At 34.5% G+C, this 16,599-nt stretch overlaps 1 protein-coding gene across 3 annotated transcripts in view; it reads right to left on the bottom strand.

The window, feature by feature from the left end:
• LOC136036278 (double-stranded RNA-binding protein Staufen homolog 2-like) overlaps nucleotides 1-16,599 on the bottom strand; it is a 79,935-nt gene that overhangs the window by 31,310 nt on the left and 32,026 nt on the right. For 2 of the 3 annotated variants that reach the window (XM_065718420.1, XM_065718422.1), the window contains exons 5-8: nucleotides 14,303-14,513; nucleotides 6,695-6,804; nucleotides 3,192-3,260; nucleotides 681-861 (exon numbers count right to left, since the gene is read on the bottom strand). In XM_065718420.1, coding sequence (XP_065574492.1) covers nucleotides 681-861; nucleotides 3,192-3,260; nucleotides 6,695-6,804; nucleotides 14,303-14,513 — 571 coding nt within the window. The remainder of the gene's footprint in view (nucleotides 1-680; nucleotides 862-3,191; nucleotides 3,261-6,694; nucleotides 6,805-14,302; nucleotides 14,514-16,599) is intronic. The other variant, XM_065718421.1, reaches the window with a different exon arrangement.

Below are 16,599 nucleotides of genomic sequence, written 5' to 3'. Positions count from 1 at the left end.
CGCTGTTGCATCATGACCGTTTCTTCTTTTTTCTTGGTTTTTGTTGATTTTGTTGATTTATTTGTCGCAAAAATAAAGTTTACTGAGATTTTCTTCACATGGAAAAAAGAAAAGGTAAAGAGTGCGGCACTAGATCCTTAAGATCCCAACCAAGGCGCTGATCTCCGTTTCAAGACCCTTCAGCCAGGAAGTGCAATGGGCGGATGAGGGCCAGCCATCCTGTACTTTTGCACACCCTTCCAGTTTACCTTCCCCAGATTTTTCCAGGTACCCATTTAGAGCTGGGTCGACTCTGGCTGAGCTTACAGAGTCACGCCACTGAACCCCGTTCCAAACCAAATAATTGGGTACACTAGGATTCGAACCCTCGCCCTCTTGAACAAAGGATCCTAAATCCAGCGCACCAATCGACTCACATGGAAATCAAACTTTGCAAACTCAAGGCGACAAATATTAGTTATAACAGATCATTCTCATCACCTTGACCCTGACAAGAATAAAGTTGAAAAAAAAACATCAGGAAGATTGTAAAGTAAGTTGCTGCTAGAAAACCCAAGTAATTACCAAACTCTTTTACACCATTTTCGCAAGAAGTTCATACCCTTACAGCGCTATTACAACCCTGGGTATTGATAGAACTCACACTAAGAGACTCAAAGAATGAAGCAAAAACTACTTACATGTCTCTGTTTGCTTATTTTCAATCAAAGATGGCATATCTTTCAATTCATTAAGTGCTTTCGTAGCGGCGTCATGCTTTGCGGCTTGGGGTGTTGATCCAGTTCCTTCATATTCGCGATCAAGTATTTTGCACGTTACAGTGAAAGAATCCGAGAATCCAGGACCACGAGGACGAAATCTCTGGAATGAAGGATATTCGTTAAAAAATGAAATGACAAAAACACGTTTAGCAGTGAGCTTTGGAATTTGACCTTGAAGGGGAGTCCACAATAGCAGCTAAACCGAAAAACCCATTTTCACATATTAAATACAACATGAAATAAACTGCTATGCAAACAAATATAACACACTGACTGACGAGAGGGCAAGTTGAACAACATGTCATTTACATACATAAATGTGTGGGAGAAGGTGACCGGTCTTGGGAATTATGGTTCTAGCAGCCTGTTTTTTTTTAACGAAAGATCTTGTGTCGGGAAGACACCGTCTGCGACTGCGACGAAACATTTTAATCAAACTAACGAAAATAGCCTGACTTTTAGACTTACGAAAATTCGCAAAAAGGAACACAATTAAATGATTCTATGTGCGTATTAAGCCATCCTGTCGCTTTAATGCCCAAAACTGACTGAGCTTTTATTGCAACATAAACAGAGCATTTTGTTCATGTTGTTTCTCATCAATGCAATTTCCGTCTTTGTTAGTATTTTAATGGAAATAGCCAAACTTGATGTACAATCAAGTTTCTAGTCCGTTGCCTTACCTCAAGATATGGAATAAATTTTATCCTACATAATAAAAAATATTAACAACCCATTTCAATAGTTTTCTTCCCAAATTCCTCATTTATTTTATTTTTATCTTTTTTTATTTGTATTTCGGTAATTTTTTTTTTAATCTCATGGCGTTACCTTATTTATGCTTGGAGCCGATTTTTTAAATGTTCTTTAAGTGACGGTTTTGACCCAAAAATGTCAAATCTGGTTTGTGATTCAACATTTCATGCAATTAATTTTATCTTGAAAGACATCTTTAGAATTCGTTCTGATATATCTGACTGAAAGCTAAATTTCTGATCTGAAACAGAAACAAGCCAATATTCAATCACAAGAGGACAATTTTTTCATCTGGCAATGTTATATCGGCTAACGAGGTGCAATTTGGCTCCTGTTAGGACCTAGCTTAACTTTATGGTTTTTCTTCATTATCTCGTGTCAAAAAGATACCCAAAGAGTTAGCATTAGTTGTTTTGCCTGTTCTTAACCATATCATTAACAACCTTAACATGTTAACTCCATCCGTTTTTAGTCAAAGAACATCCAATTCCTGGACATATGTAAATGCCATGGTTAATGGTTGTTTGAAGGAGATACAGGTGTGGTCTCGGCCAAGAAGTGTTACAAGCCAAAATTGTTAGTATGAACCGAAAATAGTTAGTATGGAAAATAACGGGCGAAAAGGGATTATAGGATTTACCCAAAGACTAAAAATAGCAACAAGACAACATTAGATATAAACAATTTTATATCCAAATTAGAAAGCAATTTTTTAGGTAGGCGCGGAAATATCAACACGTTTGATAACTATTCAAAGATGATTTTCTGTATCAGAAAGGCGTCACGCTTTCATTCTTAACCTTTAACAATTTCAATGTTTCCTGTTAAGAAAACTAAATAAAGGAAAATCAGTTAGAGATAAAGGCGGCTTTAACAAAAGTTTTTTTTTTTATTTCGAGAGAAATAAGTCCATGTCAGCTTGGTGTCCAAAAACGAGGCTTATATTCAATGGCACATCCAGGATTTTTTCTTTCGAGGGAAGGGGAATTTTCACAAAAAAAAAAAAAAAAAAAAAAAAAAAAAAAAAAAAAAAAAAAAAAAAAAAAAAAAAAAAAAAACAGAAATTTGAGTCAGAATTCTCAATAATTCTGATTTTAATTCTGATAGGTCACTTTCTTTAGACCGATATCTTTCTTTTTCTTACAATTATGACAACTAAATAGATAAAGTAAGTAAAGAATGGAAAAACCACAAACGATCATAATAAGAAAGAGAAATCTTTCCTTTAGTATTTAATTTGGGGACATGAAAATTTCGAGTGAGTGTTTCTACAAACAAATATAATAAGTAACTATACTTCACTGACTAGGTAAGCTAGGATAATGAGACACTAACGTGTCTGATCTACTGTGGTACCTCAAAATACGTTATATACTTAAGCGCCAATTTGAGGGAGATTCCCGATTTTGAGATTTTCAAAGACACCTTCTTGGGTATTTCCCTTGAAAAAAAATGCCCCCGACGCTCCTTCCCTTTGAAAAAAATCTTTTCAGCTTCAATATAGCAAAATTAAAAAAAAATCCTAATCTCTTCTAAATTTTTGTAAATTGGACCCCATGGTTATTTAAAACAGGAGATGGGACATTCATGAAGACGGTAACCTTTCCAAATAACATTTCTGCTTTACGTTTAAGTTCATTAGTTTTAACCTAAAAAAATAGAACGGGTACTCACATATCCACGGGGATCGAACATCCTGGGGTTGCGGTAAAACGGTCCTTTATAGTAATTGTAACCACCGCCCTAAGATAGAGAAAAAATGCATTTCAATAGCTTAACAAATTACACTCGTAATGAGCAGCCTAGGCAATGACAGCAACCCCTCAAAGAACAAAAATCACTAAAGCTCAGACCAAATGAACTTTTCTGCTTTTCATGACCAGTAGCAAGTTATTGAGTAACTAATAACAATAATAGCTATAATCATAACAAATAACAAGCTTCTATCCTACAAGTTTTCCAGAATAGAAGCACAACACTGATCATTAAAAATAAAAATATCTATACATTTCACAATGAGTGTCCCGAAATGGGTGAATGTTGACATTCACCCGTGAATGTCCGAAATACCTTTTTTTTTCTCCTTGGATTAGCCAGTCAACTTTTTCAATCTAATGCAAGGTTTGATGATGACAGGTTAGGTCAACTTAGGTTTTTAACCCATTTCTAATATTTATAACAAAATTTAACCTAGCCTAAACTAACATAATCTAACTTAACTTTAGCTTTTACCATCATAGCTTGACTGAAAAAGCTGACTCACAAAGCTAATTGAATCCAAGCAGAGAAAAAGGTATTTCAGACATTTACCGGTGAAGGTCGACATTAACCAGATTTCGGGCATTCACGGCAACATAAATAAACAACAATACTTACCCATCCAGTATTACCAAAAATATTGTTAGATGTCGATTCATTAACAGTCTTACCACAATAAGTTTCATTCCTAAACATCAGTTTCGGTAAATAGAGGTTCTCATTATAAACCTTCGCAACATCAGGACAATTTATTTTGCTGTATAATGTCTAAAACTCTAATAATGTCTAAGTACGGATGTACTTAGGATTCTAAGTACGGATGTACTGTTATACTAGGAATGTAAAGCGAAACTGTAAGAAAAATTGTAGAAATCATAAAATTTGGGCTATTTTTCGCAATTAAAAGCTTCGGGATTCTTACTTAATTATTGAAAAAAAAACTAAAGTAAGAGAATGTCGAATAAACGGATTTATGATGTATGAAGAAAGGATTCAAAAGAGAAAAAAAAAAAATGAAAGTCTAAAGGATTTTAGGCAAAAAATGATAAGCTTCTTATTTCTTCGTTTTCCGGGAAACTTTAAATCTTGAAGCAGAGTTTCAAACTGTAACACGCGTTTTTATTGTCACTGTTGTCTATACCAGATATAAGTCGAATAAAAGGGGATTATTAATTTTTTTTTATTGGCCAAATAGCCATAATTTGTCGGAAGACTGCTTGCTTGTTCTTAAACCTAAAGGTCGTATCTGACCTTATCACTCTTGAAACAACTTCCAAAAAGCATTTGCTCATCTGTTATCAAAGAGCATCAGCAGAGCCATGTATGTTCAATCACACAAATCTTCCTGATCTGCACTACCTTGCTGATCTTTGCTTTGAGAATGTTAATTACAAAAGGACGTTTATATAGCAATTCCCTTTAAAATGAGCCATTAAACAACTCTTTATGATGTTCCAGTGCCCCGCTAGCTATGGAGAAGGAAAAAAAACGGAAAAAAGATACTTCCAATCCAGAATACGGGGTTGCAGTCATCTTCCTTGTTTTTCAAGCCAATGGATTTTCCTTGATGCTCAAGCCAAGGGACTTTAAGTTTCCTTTACAGGTTTTTTCCCCAATACGGTTACAATCGTGTACTTTGTGTTTCGATCTAGCACCCTCTTAAGATGTTTCAGACTATTTTTTGTTACTATGTGCCGTGTTCGTCTCTTACCACGTTGCAGCTACTGCTGCACCCACGACTTCGCAAATGTTTTTTCCAATTTTCTCAGAAGCATGAAAATGTCAGAACGACCCTTAGGCGTGACATCGAAAAATTTCACAAATATACGGATAGCTTATTTTCTTAAACATAAACATAATTATTTAAACATGCATAAATGAGCAAAAGGAAAAAAATGCATGGGCAAGGATCAAGAGAGGCTTCCATGCCAGAGTTCTTGTTATTCTTATTTTTCTCACAATTACCTAGAAAGATTACATGGTAATCTTTACTTTTGTTGATTTGCATCCCATCACCTCCAGCCAAAATTCAAAAACCGTAGTAAAAATTTCCTGTTTACGTGATTCTTTACAATTTTTTTAAACAACAAACCGTAAAAGTCAACGTTTTTACATTGTCTGAAGTTTGTCAAGGCCATTGTCAAAACCAATTGTCATTGCCAAATCCAAAAATCAATCCGTGAAAGTCAACCCTTTTATATTGTCTGAAGTTTGTCAGGGTCATTGTCAAAGCACTACACTAACAGAAATACTTTACTTTACTCACAAGTATATTGCCTAGAAATAAGGAAATAAGGATCCAACACATAGTGGTAACAAACTGTAAGTAAAGAGCAAAAACAAAAATTTCTACTGAACTCTGAGATCAAATTTTCTTAGAAGCCGACCTGACTTTACCTATTCTAAAACACCTTCAAACATTTTTCATGGTCAGGAACGTAGACAAATAGCTAAAAACCCTGAACATATACATACTCCAATCTTAATATCAAAGTTCCTTGTGCAGAATGCGATTTTAAGACAAACCTAGAGGTATGAACACTTAAAGGACAAGATGCTTATAGGTTTGGTTCCATTAATTTCAAGCGTATCGATTCACCTCGCCGAAATTGAGAGATTACTTAGACTTTATGAAAAAAAAGAAATATACCTTAATAAATTGGAGTTTTTTCTATTTCGCTATTTCAAACACGAAAATTTGTACGTGTTTCAAAAAAAAAAGAAAAAAAAAGAAATCGCAAAGCAAATTCAAAATACATTTCAGTTGACAGATGAAGCTTAGACTCGGCTATTAAACTACTGCAATGTTGTTGTTTTACGTTCCAAGATTAAAACCATGTGACTTCAGAAAAATATAGCACCCGAAAATAGCACAAGAAACATCAAATACGAAACATCTTAATACGGAATCCTAAGTACAAAGGTCTGAATATCCTGTTTGCTGCCAAAATGAATAATAATACATAATTCGAAATGGAAAGTTTTGCACAAATCCATATCTTCCTCAGTCGGGAAGTTAAGCCTTATTGAGAAGTGTTGCATTGCTGATGGTTCTACTGGTTAAATGCAATTCTCCTTCGTCTTTAATATCAATATATAATTCAATTATATGTTTAGTATATCGTTTTATATTCAATATAGGGCCTACTCAATATTCAGTATCAATTAATATTTAATTCTCTTTGGTCTTTACTGGGATCTATATTTAAATTAGATGGTTATTCATTTGACTTAAATATCGAATTTTTGGCAATATCTTAAAAAATTACAGAATTCTCATCATTCTCATTTTTTTTTTTTTTTTTTTTTTTTTTTTTTTTTTTTTAGTAGATCTACTTGTTTTGCCTTCTTTATTATTTTAAATAATACATATACTTTGGTGTTAAACAACAATTTTTTCCCTAATATAGCCAACTTACCAAAGAAGGTCCGGTTATTGGAGGAGCTTGCCTTTCGACAAAATGGTACGTCGCCGGGACACCAATTTTCATAGCTAATGCATTCAACTCAACGGTCGGCGTAACCACTGCTAAAAAAGACATGCCAAGTGTCACAATACGCTTAAAATAACTGTTTTGGCAACTTACTAGATTATTACCTAAGCCTTGTCCGCTGAGTTTAATATACATCTGAACAAAACAAGGTCTTTTTTGGAATACACCACACATTTCGCAGTTTTTCTCTAGGCTTTAAATTTGAACCCCTTTTTTTGTTTCGGAGGAAGTACGGGAGGGTGTAGTTAACCTTCAACAGTTTTACGTTTATAATGAGCAGCTTCACCTTAACTTTGAAAGTCTTTCTTAAAGGGTTTGCCTACCATAAGCGACACACAGTTAGGAAATAAGACTAAGATCAAACTATCCGAGTGAAACTGCAATGTCCAAGTCAAACTGCAAGGATTTTTTATTACAGATAGGCCTGTTCTCACAATCGTTTTAACTAGAATTGTTGATCAATAATTTGTTCTAGCGGGATGCAGCTGATTAATAAGTGAGCTGACGGTCAATAAGATGTTCATAAAGAAACTATTAGTTGTTGAAACGACTTGACGATTTCAGTGATTAACCGTGGGTGTTAAATTTGAAACTCAAGAAACTTGCAGTTTTGAATGGTTATATAAAATTTATAGGTTCTAGAGTTTGCAACAGATTACATTAGAAAAGTAATAAAGCTAAAAAGAAAAATATTTTATAGCACTTTATGGAACCTTCACCGTTTTCGACAGTACAAAAGATGTTTACAAATAATGCGTTCTCGATTGTATGCAAAAACATTTGACAAGGTTGCACCAGCATGTCTTTTATGTAGTTATTACGGATGACTACTCCTATCTGTCAAGACCAACATAATTGATAAAGCATTGAAAACCATCCAAAAATATACTGAAGAAAAAAGAACAAAAAGAATACAGTAATTCAACCTGATGTAGAAAATTCCTATCACAAGCGCCAAAGGACCGAATTTGCATATAAACTTCATTGGATATAGCACGACATTGTAGACTATCAGTGTTAACTCGGTGCAATTTTTTGAGAGAGAAAAATTTATTTACAAAACACATAAAAACAAAAATTGTTGCTACCTTTCCTAAAAAAGCAAAACTTGACCATGGAGGAGGTGAAGAAAACAGATTCCTCAAAATGAAAAGAATTCTTGGCAACCGACACCACTAATACCATCGCACTAAATATAAACAAAAAACATCATTACTTTATTTTTCATCCGAGAGCTTCAAAATATCAATATCATCATCTGACCTAGATAACGAGATGTCACAAGAAATATTATTTTTATTGGGTCACTCAGTATTAGTTTACTGACATTTCGAGTCTATAATGTCTTAAGTCACACTACGCCGATTGCAGCACTAGTAGTTTTAAATTCCTGTAAGAGCCATGATAAAGCACCCAAAGATCGAATTACTGATAATTCAATCAGCTAGACTTAAAAGCTTTCATTTTCGTATAATATTGGCAGATGTGCTGCCATCTAATACTAATACGTAGCGTGCTAACATACTAAAGATGGTAGCACAATACTGCTAATAGCTCATTGTAATTAAGCCACCTGAGGCCAAAACACCGACAAACACCCCTGCTCCATCCTATTTTCCAATGCCACATACTAAGAACCCTGTCGATATACTACGTTACTAATTCCAAAGCCAGCCTAATCCGGCTTATACCAAACTGATTATTTAAAAAACCTATTCTGAGAAAAGGTTTGTCCTAGTACTCGCGCTTTAGCTTCTCAAGAGCCTATACAAACACAGATAATAATAACGATCCCAACGTCATCCAAATCTAAATTTAAATAAAATTTGGTAGTTTAGCAGTAGTTAACAGTGAAAGCCGACGATATAGGGTTTTAGACGGACGTTTATGCCCACAACCACGTCTGAAAAGAAGCCAAATCGAGGCTACAGGCTCAAAATAGGACACACTGCTCCGTCCATGTGCTTGTCCAACACTCCCAAGTCACCTGGTCCACTCTATCCTGAAACCTATGGTGAATGTTATCCAGCCACTAGTGACATTACATCCTAGAAATCTATCATCCAGGGTACTTTGTTATTATCATAGGCAGCGCAATAGCGCTGCTTAAGTAAAGAGCAATGTGGGCACAATATAGTATTTATTTTTTTTTTTTTTGTTCAGACATACACTTTGCATCGAAGGAGTTGTCGTAAAAACTTCAGAAAGGACTCGTACCCTTTTTAGTAGTCAAAAGTGATTGGAGGGGAACTAATACCCCTCTAACGCTCACCATTTCCCCAAAAAAATTCAATCAAAAATTTGAGATAGTTTATTTTTTCAAAGCAGTTGAAAGATCCAAAAATTATGCCCTTCAGGATCTCAAACTTCCTCCAAGTTATGGCCTATATATAAAAAGGGTGATCGTAAGAACTTCGGAATGGGCTCATTTGATTGGTAATCAGAAGTTCTAGAGCATTTTGAAGATTCAAACTGATCGGAAGGTGGATTTCCCCCCAAACCTCGTCTTTTCCCGAAATACATCTGATAGAAATTTGAGTTATTTGAGTATGTAAATTATGCCCTGAGGGCATATAAGTTTCATATGGCAAGGGTGATTATATAAACTTCGGATAATACTACATACAGATAATACTACTGCTCTGCCTACTATTTCAACTACACCTAAAGGCAGGAAGGTGAAATTTTCAAGAAATTATGAGGGGGAAGATGGACTGAATCAGAACACGCCCTCTGCAAGCAGGTTGTCAAAAGGGTGCAACAGCAATATCGTGGGAGCAATTTAGTGTATGAAGTTGAAACTAAGAGGGCTTATTGTGAGGAATGTTGAACTAATCAAAAGAAAATATTTGCATCGTAACGCTACTGCTTCTACTCATACTACTGTTACTGTTACTATTATTACTGCTTCTATTACAACTACTGCCACTGAAGCTTAGGCTACAACAAATAATACTACAGCTACTACTACTACTAAGGCGATTAAAACTAAAAATATTAAAACCAAAAATTTGGGATATATAGAAACTGTATGGAACTAAATCGAAACACACTATATCCACACAGGTTGTCAAGCGGATGCATCAGAAATGCTTCAGGAATGGTTGATGGTATTAAGCTGAAACTTTCAGTGTGTGTTGAAGAGGTTGTTAACGAGACCAAAGGTGCTAAGCACATAATGCTACTAATGCTGCTAAAATTATTGCTAATGCACCAGCTAAGGGTATAAAGGTGAAGGTTTAAAGGAATATTTAGGCGGATGTTTTAGGGGCAAGTGACCATCTATGCATCTTATGGACCCCTTTATCATCCTTTCCCCCTAAACCATTGACCAGTTATTCATATAGACCCATTACTGACGAGAAGATTGCCCATTTCAAAGTAAAACTTAGCTCCAAATCCTGGGCTAATATCCTATGTCTTACCAATGGTGATGAAATGGCTTCTAAGTTTTCAGCTGAACTTTTCCAGTTATACTGTGACACCTTTCCAGTGAAAAAAGTCAATTGCAAATCCAATTGTAAACCATGGATAAATAAAAAAAAATTGTGCCAAATAAATGAACGTGATAGACTCTTTAAGGAAGGATTTTTCCAGGAATCTCGAAAACTTCGAAACATTGTTATTAGTGAAATCCGTAAAGCAAGAAAAGAGCATGGTGCTCACGTGCTCAATATGTTACTGTATTCTAACCCTAAGGATTTCCACAAATGTATCCAAGATATCATGGGAAAGGTCTCTTCTAAGTTTCTCTTACTGGATAGTAATGGCAACCCAGTGAGTGCAGACATCATAAATGATTATTTTACTTCACTTGTAAAATTCACCCGCCACTCCAAAATATGCCGGCCAACAGAGCAGTGAGTGACATTCCTGTGATTGAAACACATCAGACCCAGCTTAAACTCGAAAATCTTGATACAAATAAGTCAGTATACCCAGGTGATATCCCTACCAAATTGATTGTGAAATGTGCCCATTATTTAAGTGTACCTCTAACTGCAATTTTTAACCAATGTTTTGTAGATGGTATTTTTCCAGTGTGTTTTAAACGAGCTATTATATCACCTATACCGAAAAACAAGACCCCAAAAGTTCCCTCTGACTTAAGACCAATATCAAAAACCTCTATTTTCTCTAAAATTAACCCAAATCAGTTTGGCTTTAGGCCGAATCATAGCACCACCCATTGTTTATGTTATATACTTGACACTGTTTTCAAACATCTTGAGTTAAGTAGTTCCTACGTTGAGGCTGTTTTTGCTGATATTAGTAAAGCCTTTGACAACTTGGATCATCAGACAGTTATTGATAATGCAAGAGCTTTAGGTGTCCGAGATTTTGTTTTACGTATAGTAGCTAGTTTTTTATCTGGTCGTGAGCAATGTGTACTCCTCCCTAACGGATATTCATCAGGTTTTACCTCGATTTCCTGTGGAGCACCCCAAGGGACTAAATTGGGTCCTTTAGCATTCTTAATTGTTCTTAACAATGTTTTACCAAACTTTGACAACACTTTTAAATTTGCGGATGATTTGACATTACTTAACCTTTGTCAAACCTCAAACATTTTGGGCGTTAAACTTGACTCACTCATTAACAACTTAAAGAATGATCTTGGCAATGTTAAACTCAATCTGAGCATACCGAAAAGCAGTTTAATGCTATTCTCCTTTTTAAAAAATATACCCCCAATCAATAATTACCTTTGCATCCCAAATTTAAACATGGTTAAGCTACTTGGTGTGCACTTGGACAATGACCTTAAATGGAAATCTCACTCTTTTCACTTATTTAAAACAGGTGGTTTTCTCCTTAAAACTTTCTCCCTTCTTAAACGGTTCTCCATATCAATCCAGAACCTTAAAATAATTTACTGTTCTTATATAAGACCTTGTCTTGAATATGCTTGCCCTGTCTGGCACCCTGGTTTGACCAAATCCCAATGTTCTAAAATTGAAAGCGTTCAAAAAAGAGCTATAAAAATTATACTGGGGACGTCCTATACTACTTGTGATGAAGGTTTAGCTAGACTTGAACTCACTACATTAGAATCACGACGTCACTTCCTTACCATGAACTTTGGGCACAAGTGCCTTAGTTCTGACTATCATCGACGTCTTCTTCCCCCATGCAAAGAAAACCCCCCAATCCTTCCCAATTCAAGACTTAATGCTCGTAGAGCTCCAAATACTCATCTTGACTTGTGTCCCCAAATGTTGACAATGAGGTACAAAAACTCTTTCGTTCCCTATTTTGTTTCGCATTTTAATAACTGATTTAACTTTGTAACTATGTTTATCCCTTAACATTTATTTTATCATTGTAATTGTAATTGCTCTGACGTGCTTATGTTAGCTCGTGTGCTATTGTAGCCAATAAATCATATTCTATTCTATTCTATGTTGAACTAAATCAAAACAAAAAAACTTTCAAGGGCGACAAAGCAATACTTAAAGAATAACTTATATTGGTTATTTAGACCTTTAAGAGTAAGTTGTGGGTGATTTTGAACTAGCCTTAAGGCACTATATTTATACTTTTAATACTACTGCTACTGTCAATGTAACTAATGACGCTAAAGGTATTAAGATGAAACTTTTAGGGAATGTTTAGGAGTTTCAATTAAAGGAAACAATTTTACGCATGCAGGTTTTCAGAATGGCACATAAGCACATCATAGACAGCACTACTCGCTAGAAGCACTATAGCTAGAAATGTCATTGAAACTTTTAAAGGAGCTAATTCAATTCAAAATTAAAAGTTTTGGCGCCCGTTCTAAGAGTAGCAAAGAAATTGGAGGGTAAGCAGCCCTTCTCTTAAGCTTACTCATTTTCCAAACGCATCCAGTAAAAATTTTGAGAAGGCCATTTTGATCAGCATAGTAGAACGGTCACACCAACTATGTCTTTGGGTATATAAGGCATGTCAACCACCCCACCCCCCAATTATGCATTTGGCCCATTATATTTTAAAATTAAATGTTGTTTGAAAATAAATCAAAAGGCATTGTATTTATGGTTGCCGAGCCTCACCAATACAAATATTATTTTTTCCAAGTAAAACACTATGTCAATGAAAACCAAACAGAAATTAATTTTAAAAAATTCCCCACACAACAAGTTTTTCCAAGAAAGGTAAAGAGCTTCATTTTGCCAAAAATGAGCAGAAATAAAGTCAAATAATCTTTCAAGCGTAAAACTACCACAAATCACTATAAATAAATAAATCAAACTCAAAGCAAATAGAAATTACAATAAATGGCCGAGTCAAACTCAAAACGAGCAAAAATTAATATGGGTAGGGGTGATAACCCCTATACCTTCTCAAGACCAGAACGTAATATGCGCTTTACTGAAAACAAAATACTTTGAAATATTTTCACTTTTCTTACTTTCATAAATAAAAAATTATCAAAACTGTAAGGAATAAATATCAGTATACGTCAATAAAACTGACAATACACGTTCATTTGTCTTTTTTTTCAGTAAAGCGCGAATTGTGTTCTGGTCTTGAGAAGGTATGGGGGTTATCAGCCCTACTCATGTTTTGCTCGTTTTGAGTTCCATGTATTTATTGATAGTGACTTGTGGTAGTTTTACGCTTGGAAGATTATTTGACTTTATTTTTGCTCATCTCTGGCTTATTAGAGCTCTTTATTTTTCTTTGAAAATCTTCTTTTCTGGAATTTTTTTTTTTAAATTAATTATGTTAAATGTCCAAGGAAGAGTTTACCAATCTGGAAGTATTTGGGCTTTCAAAACAGACCTTTCGGTTAATTCAATTTCAAATAGGAATTAACGGGGACTTTCAAGAAGAACTAAGAAATAATGCAACGATTTAAATAATCGAATTCAAAAAGACGGAAGATAATACTGGAGAGCAAAATTTTATCAAAAAATTTAGCGCAAAGGAGTCTATAAAAATGTAAACCATTTAGTTTTAAGTAACTCTTATCAAAATAAACAATTTTGCGGGTTAACGATCTTATCTTCAACCCAAAAACAACAGCTAAAATGAGAATCCACAAAATGTTGCTTGCCTTTTTGAGAATATTTTCATAAAATATGATGCACTCATAATAATTTTTCAAGCAAAAAATAAGTCATAACAATTACCCCAAAACGTCTTTATATTAGTACAGTAATTTCTATTCGTCAAAAATGAAACAGGCTATTAACATGGCACCATACTAAGGTTCTTATTTTTTCAATAACAGAACTTTAGGGACACGGCTTAAGCCCTTAGTCCCCAACCCTGCGTGTCCCCCAAGTAACCAAGTATTAATGGATTATTCCAAACATTTGCTTCTTTCTCGATGTATGCTAAGTTCATAGAATCCTTTTTACCAATACGAACATTTGACCATTTTATATTTATAATGACCATTATATTCTGAGACTATTATATTGTCTCAGAATATAGTGACATATGTCACTATCAGAACATTATATATAATGACTATTATATCCATTATTTATTATGACCATTTATATTCTTAACAGTTTTTCGCTGAATAGAATCAATACTCACTGCTACTGATAACGTTCGGCATATTTTTCACCTTTGGAGGAGGTCGAGGATATTTAGTCTGAACCAATGCTTCAGCTGCTGCTGCATGTTGGGATTTTTTAATGCTACTCCCATAGGCTTTGTATGTCTCGTCGCCCAATTCCAGCATCACAAAAAATGTCTTCTTATGCGCTTGACCGGTTTCCTCGACCAGTCGGTATTGATGTTGTATCTAAAAAAAAAGAAGGAATGTTGTCAAGCGAGAGGACATTACTTCCAAACAAATGATATTTGAAACCAAATAGCAACTATTGTTGATATATTTCCGTGATTTCGCGTATATTCCGTGAAAAAAAATATAAACTTTCACAATTCGTTTCACAATTCTTCAGAAGTGACTGCTGGAAAAAACTACAAAAGTACGGAACGACTTTAGTGCTGAACCCGTACCTGAATGAGAGCAGATGATGGCAAAAGATTTCGTTGATGACACAATCTGACCAATGATGATGTGCAAAGACACTCAATAGAGCACATATGGTTCAGAAATGCTGAGCTACTGCTAGTCCCACTATTCGCTGTTGTAAATTATGTAACTGATGATCAACTATAAATCTATTATGTATATATATCAAGGGGGGACAACCCATCTGGGTCTTTCATGAACTATTGTATTTTCGTCCTTGCTTGGCAAGTGCCATCTGGTCCCAATATACGAGGTCAAACAAGAACCGGTACTTCTTTTCGCTTTACGCTCCAATGTCGTCTTTCTGTCAGCAACGAAAGCCGAGTTTCAACAGAAGTTACAAAAAATTTTTTCAGGCAGAATCACCCAAACAGGATCAGTGTTCGGATATCTGTGGCTTTTGGCCGCCAGGTTTTTGGAGCAAAATTTCTCAAAACGACTTTTACGCTCAAGCGGCGTGCTGATGTTCAACACTGTCTTAGATTGAGTTTCAAAGATCAACACTGTTGGACTGCTAATTGATCAAAATTCAGGTTTTAAAAGGGCTTGAGACTTAATCTAAATCTGAATCCAGCATCTGAACACCATCTTGGCTCAATAGGACAGCTGAGAAAAAAAAAAAAAAAAAAAAAAAAAAAAGTTTCCTTTGTATCCGATGGTAGCTTCTACTACAACTTCGGGTTTTAAAACAACACCAAATTTGATGATGTATCTAATTATAATCAATCCATATGTATAGAACAGGGTGTTTACTGAAATTGAAAAGAAAGAAAAATCTGGAATGATCATTGAGTATGATCAGCAGAAGAAAGTTCAGGCACAGGTGAAAAATACACTACAAAGATTGGGCATAAAGAATTTTTTCAATATCAACCTGTTTTTTGTCAAGACTGCAATTATCTTTTACGGCCACCATTAAAAATAACCCTAATACCAACTCTGAACCATTCCAGCCAAGACATGATACTGTATGTGTTTAATAAGGATAATGGAATGCCGAGATTTCACCGATTCCATAGTCCCTGGTTCCGATGCAATTTTTTTCCAATTCTTAGCCAAATTCAGTTAGCTGCGTATCTATGTTATTACCGCAAGTAATTTTCTTCGAGGAAAATCCTTATTCCAGATAGTTTGTTATTTTTCGGATTTTATTGAGATTTAATAGATAGATTATAATTTTATACATATATATATATATATATATATATATATATATATATATATATATATATATATATATATATATATATATATATATATATATATATATATATATATATATATATATATATATATATATATATATATATATATATATACCTCCTACAGCTCCTTTTACATTCAAAATAAAGCAATAACTTTACCCAGGCTAAGAGGATTCAGCCTGCTTCATCAGAATAACATTGCCTTAAAAATACTTAAGCGTAAGTAAATTAGTATATTTCTAATCATAAAACATTGATTCGTAGGTAGATTTAAATAAATGTTTTAAGTCCAGCATATGTTTTATATGTTTTAAGTCCAGTTTCATGGACACTTTTTTGCAGCTTCCGACAAAATCTGATAGTCCCACCCCCCCCCCCCAAAAAAAAAGAAACATATAGATAAATCATGGGACAGAGTAGGCGACTGAAAAAGCACACATTTACAATTTATTAATTAAAAAAAAACTGTACAGGGGAGGGGGGAAGCACCTTCCCCTGGACAGCCTTGAATAATTCTTTTACATTAAGTTCTTCAGAAGCTAAATTTACCTTCCTTAATGTACTTACATACAGCATACCAAATAAATAAGTTAGAATGATTATTGCTATATGAATACCAGTTGAATAGATTTGGAATTAGGAGTTAG

Source organism: Artemia franciscana, chromosome 15, assembly GCF_032884065.1.
Source record: "Artemia franciscana chromosome 15, ASM3288406v1, whole genome shotgun sequence".
NCBI classification, from domain to species: Eukaryota; Metazoa; Arthropoda; class Branchiopoda; order Anostraca; family Artemiidae; genus Artemia; species Artemia franciscana.
Note: the sequence above shows the minus strand (reverse complement) of the source record. Positions and strands in the feature narration are given on the sequence as shown.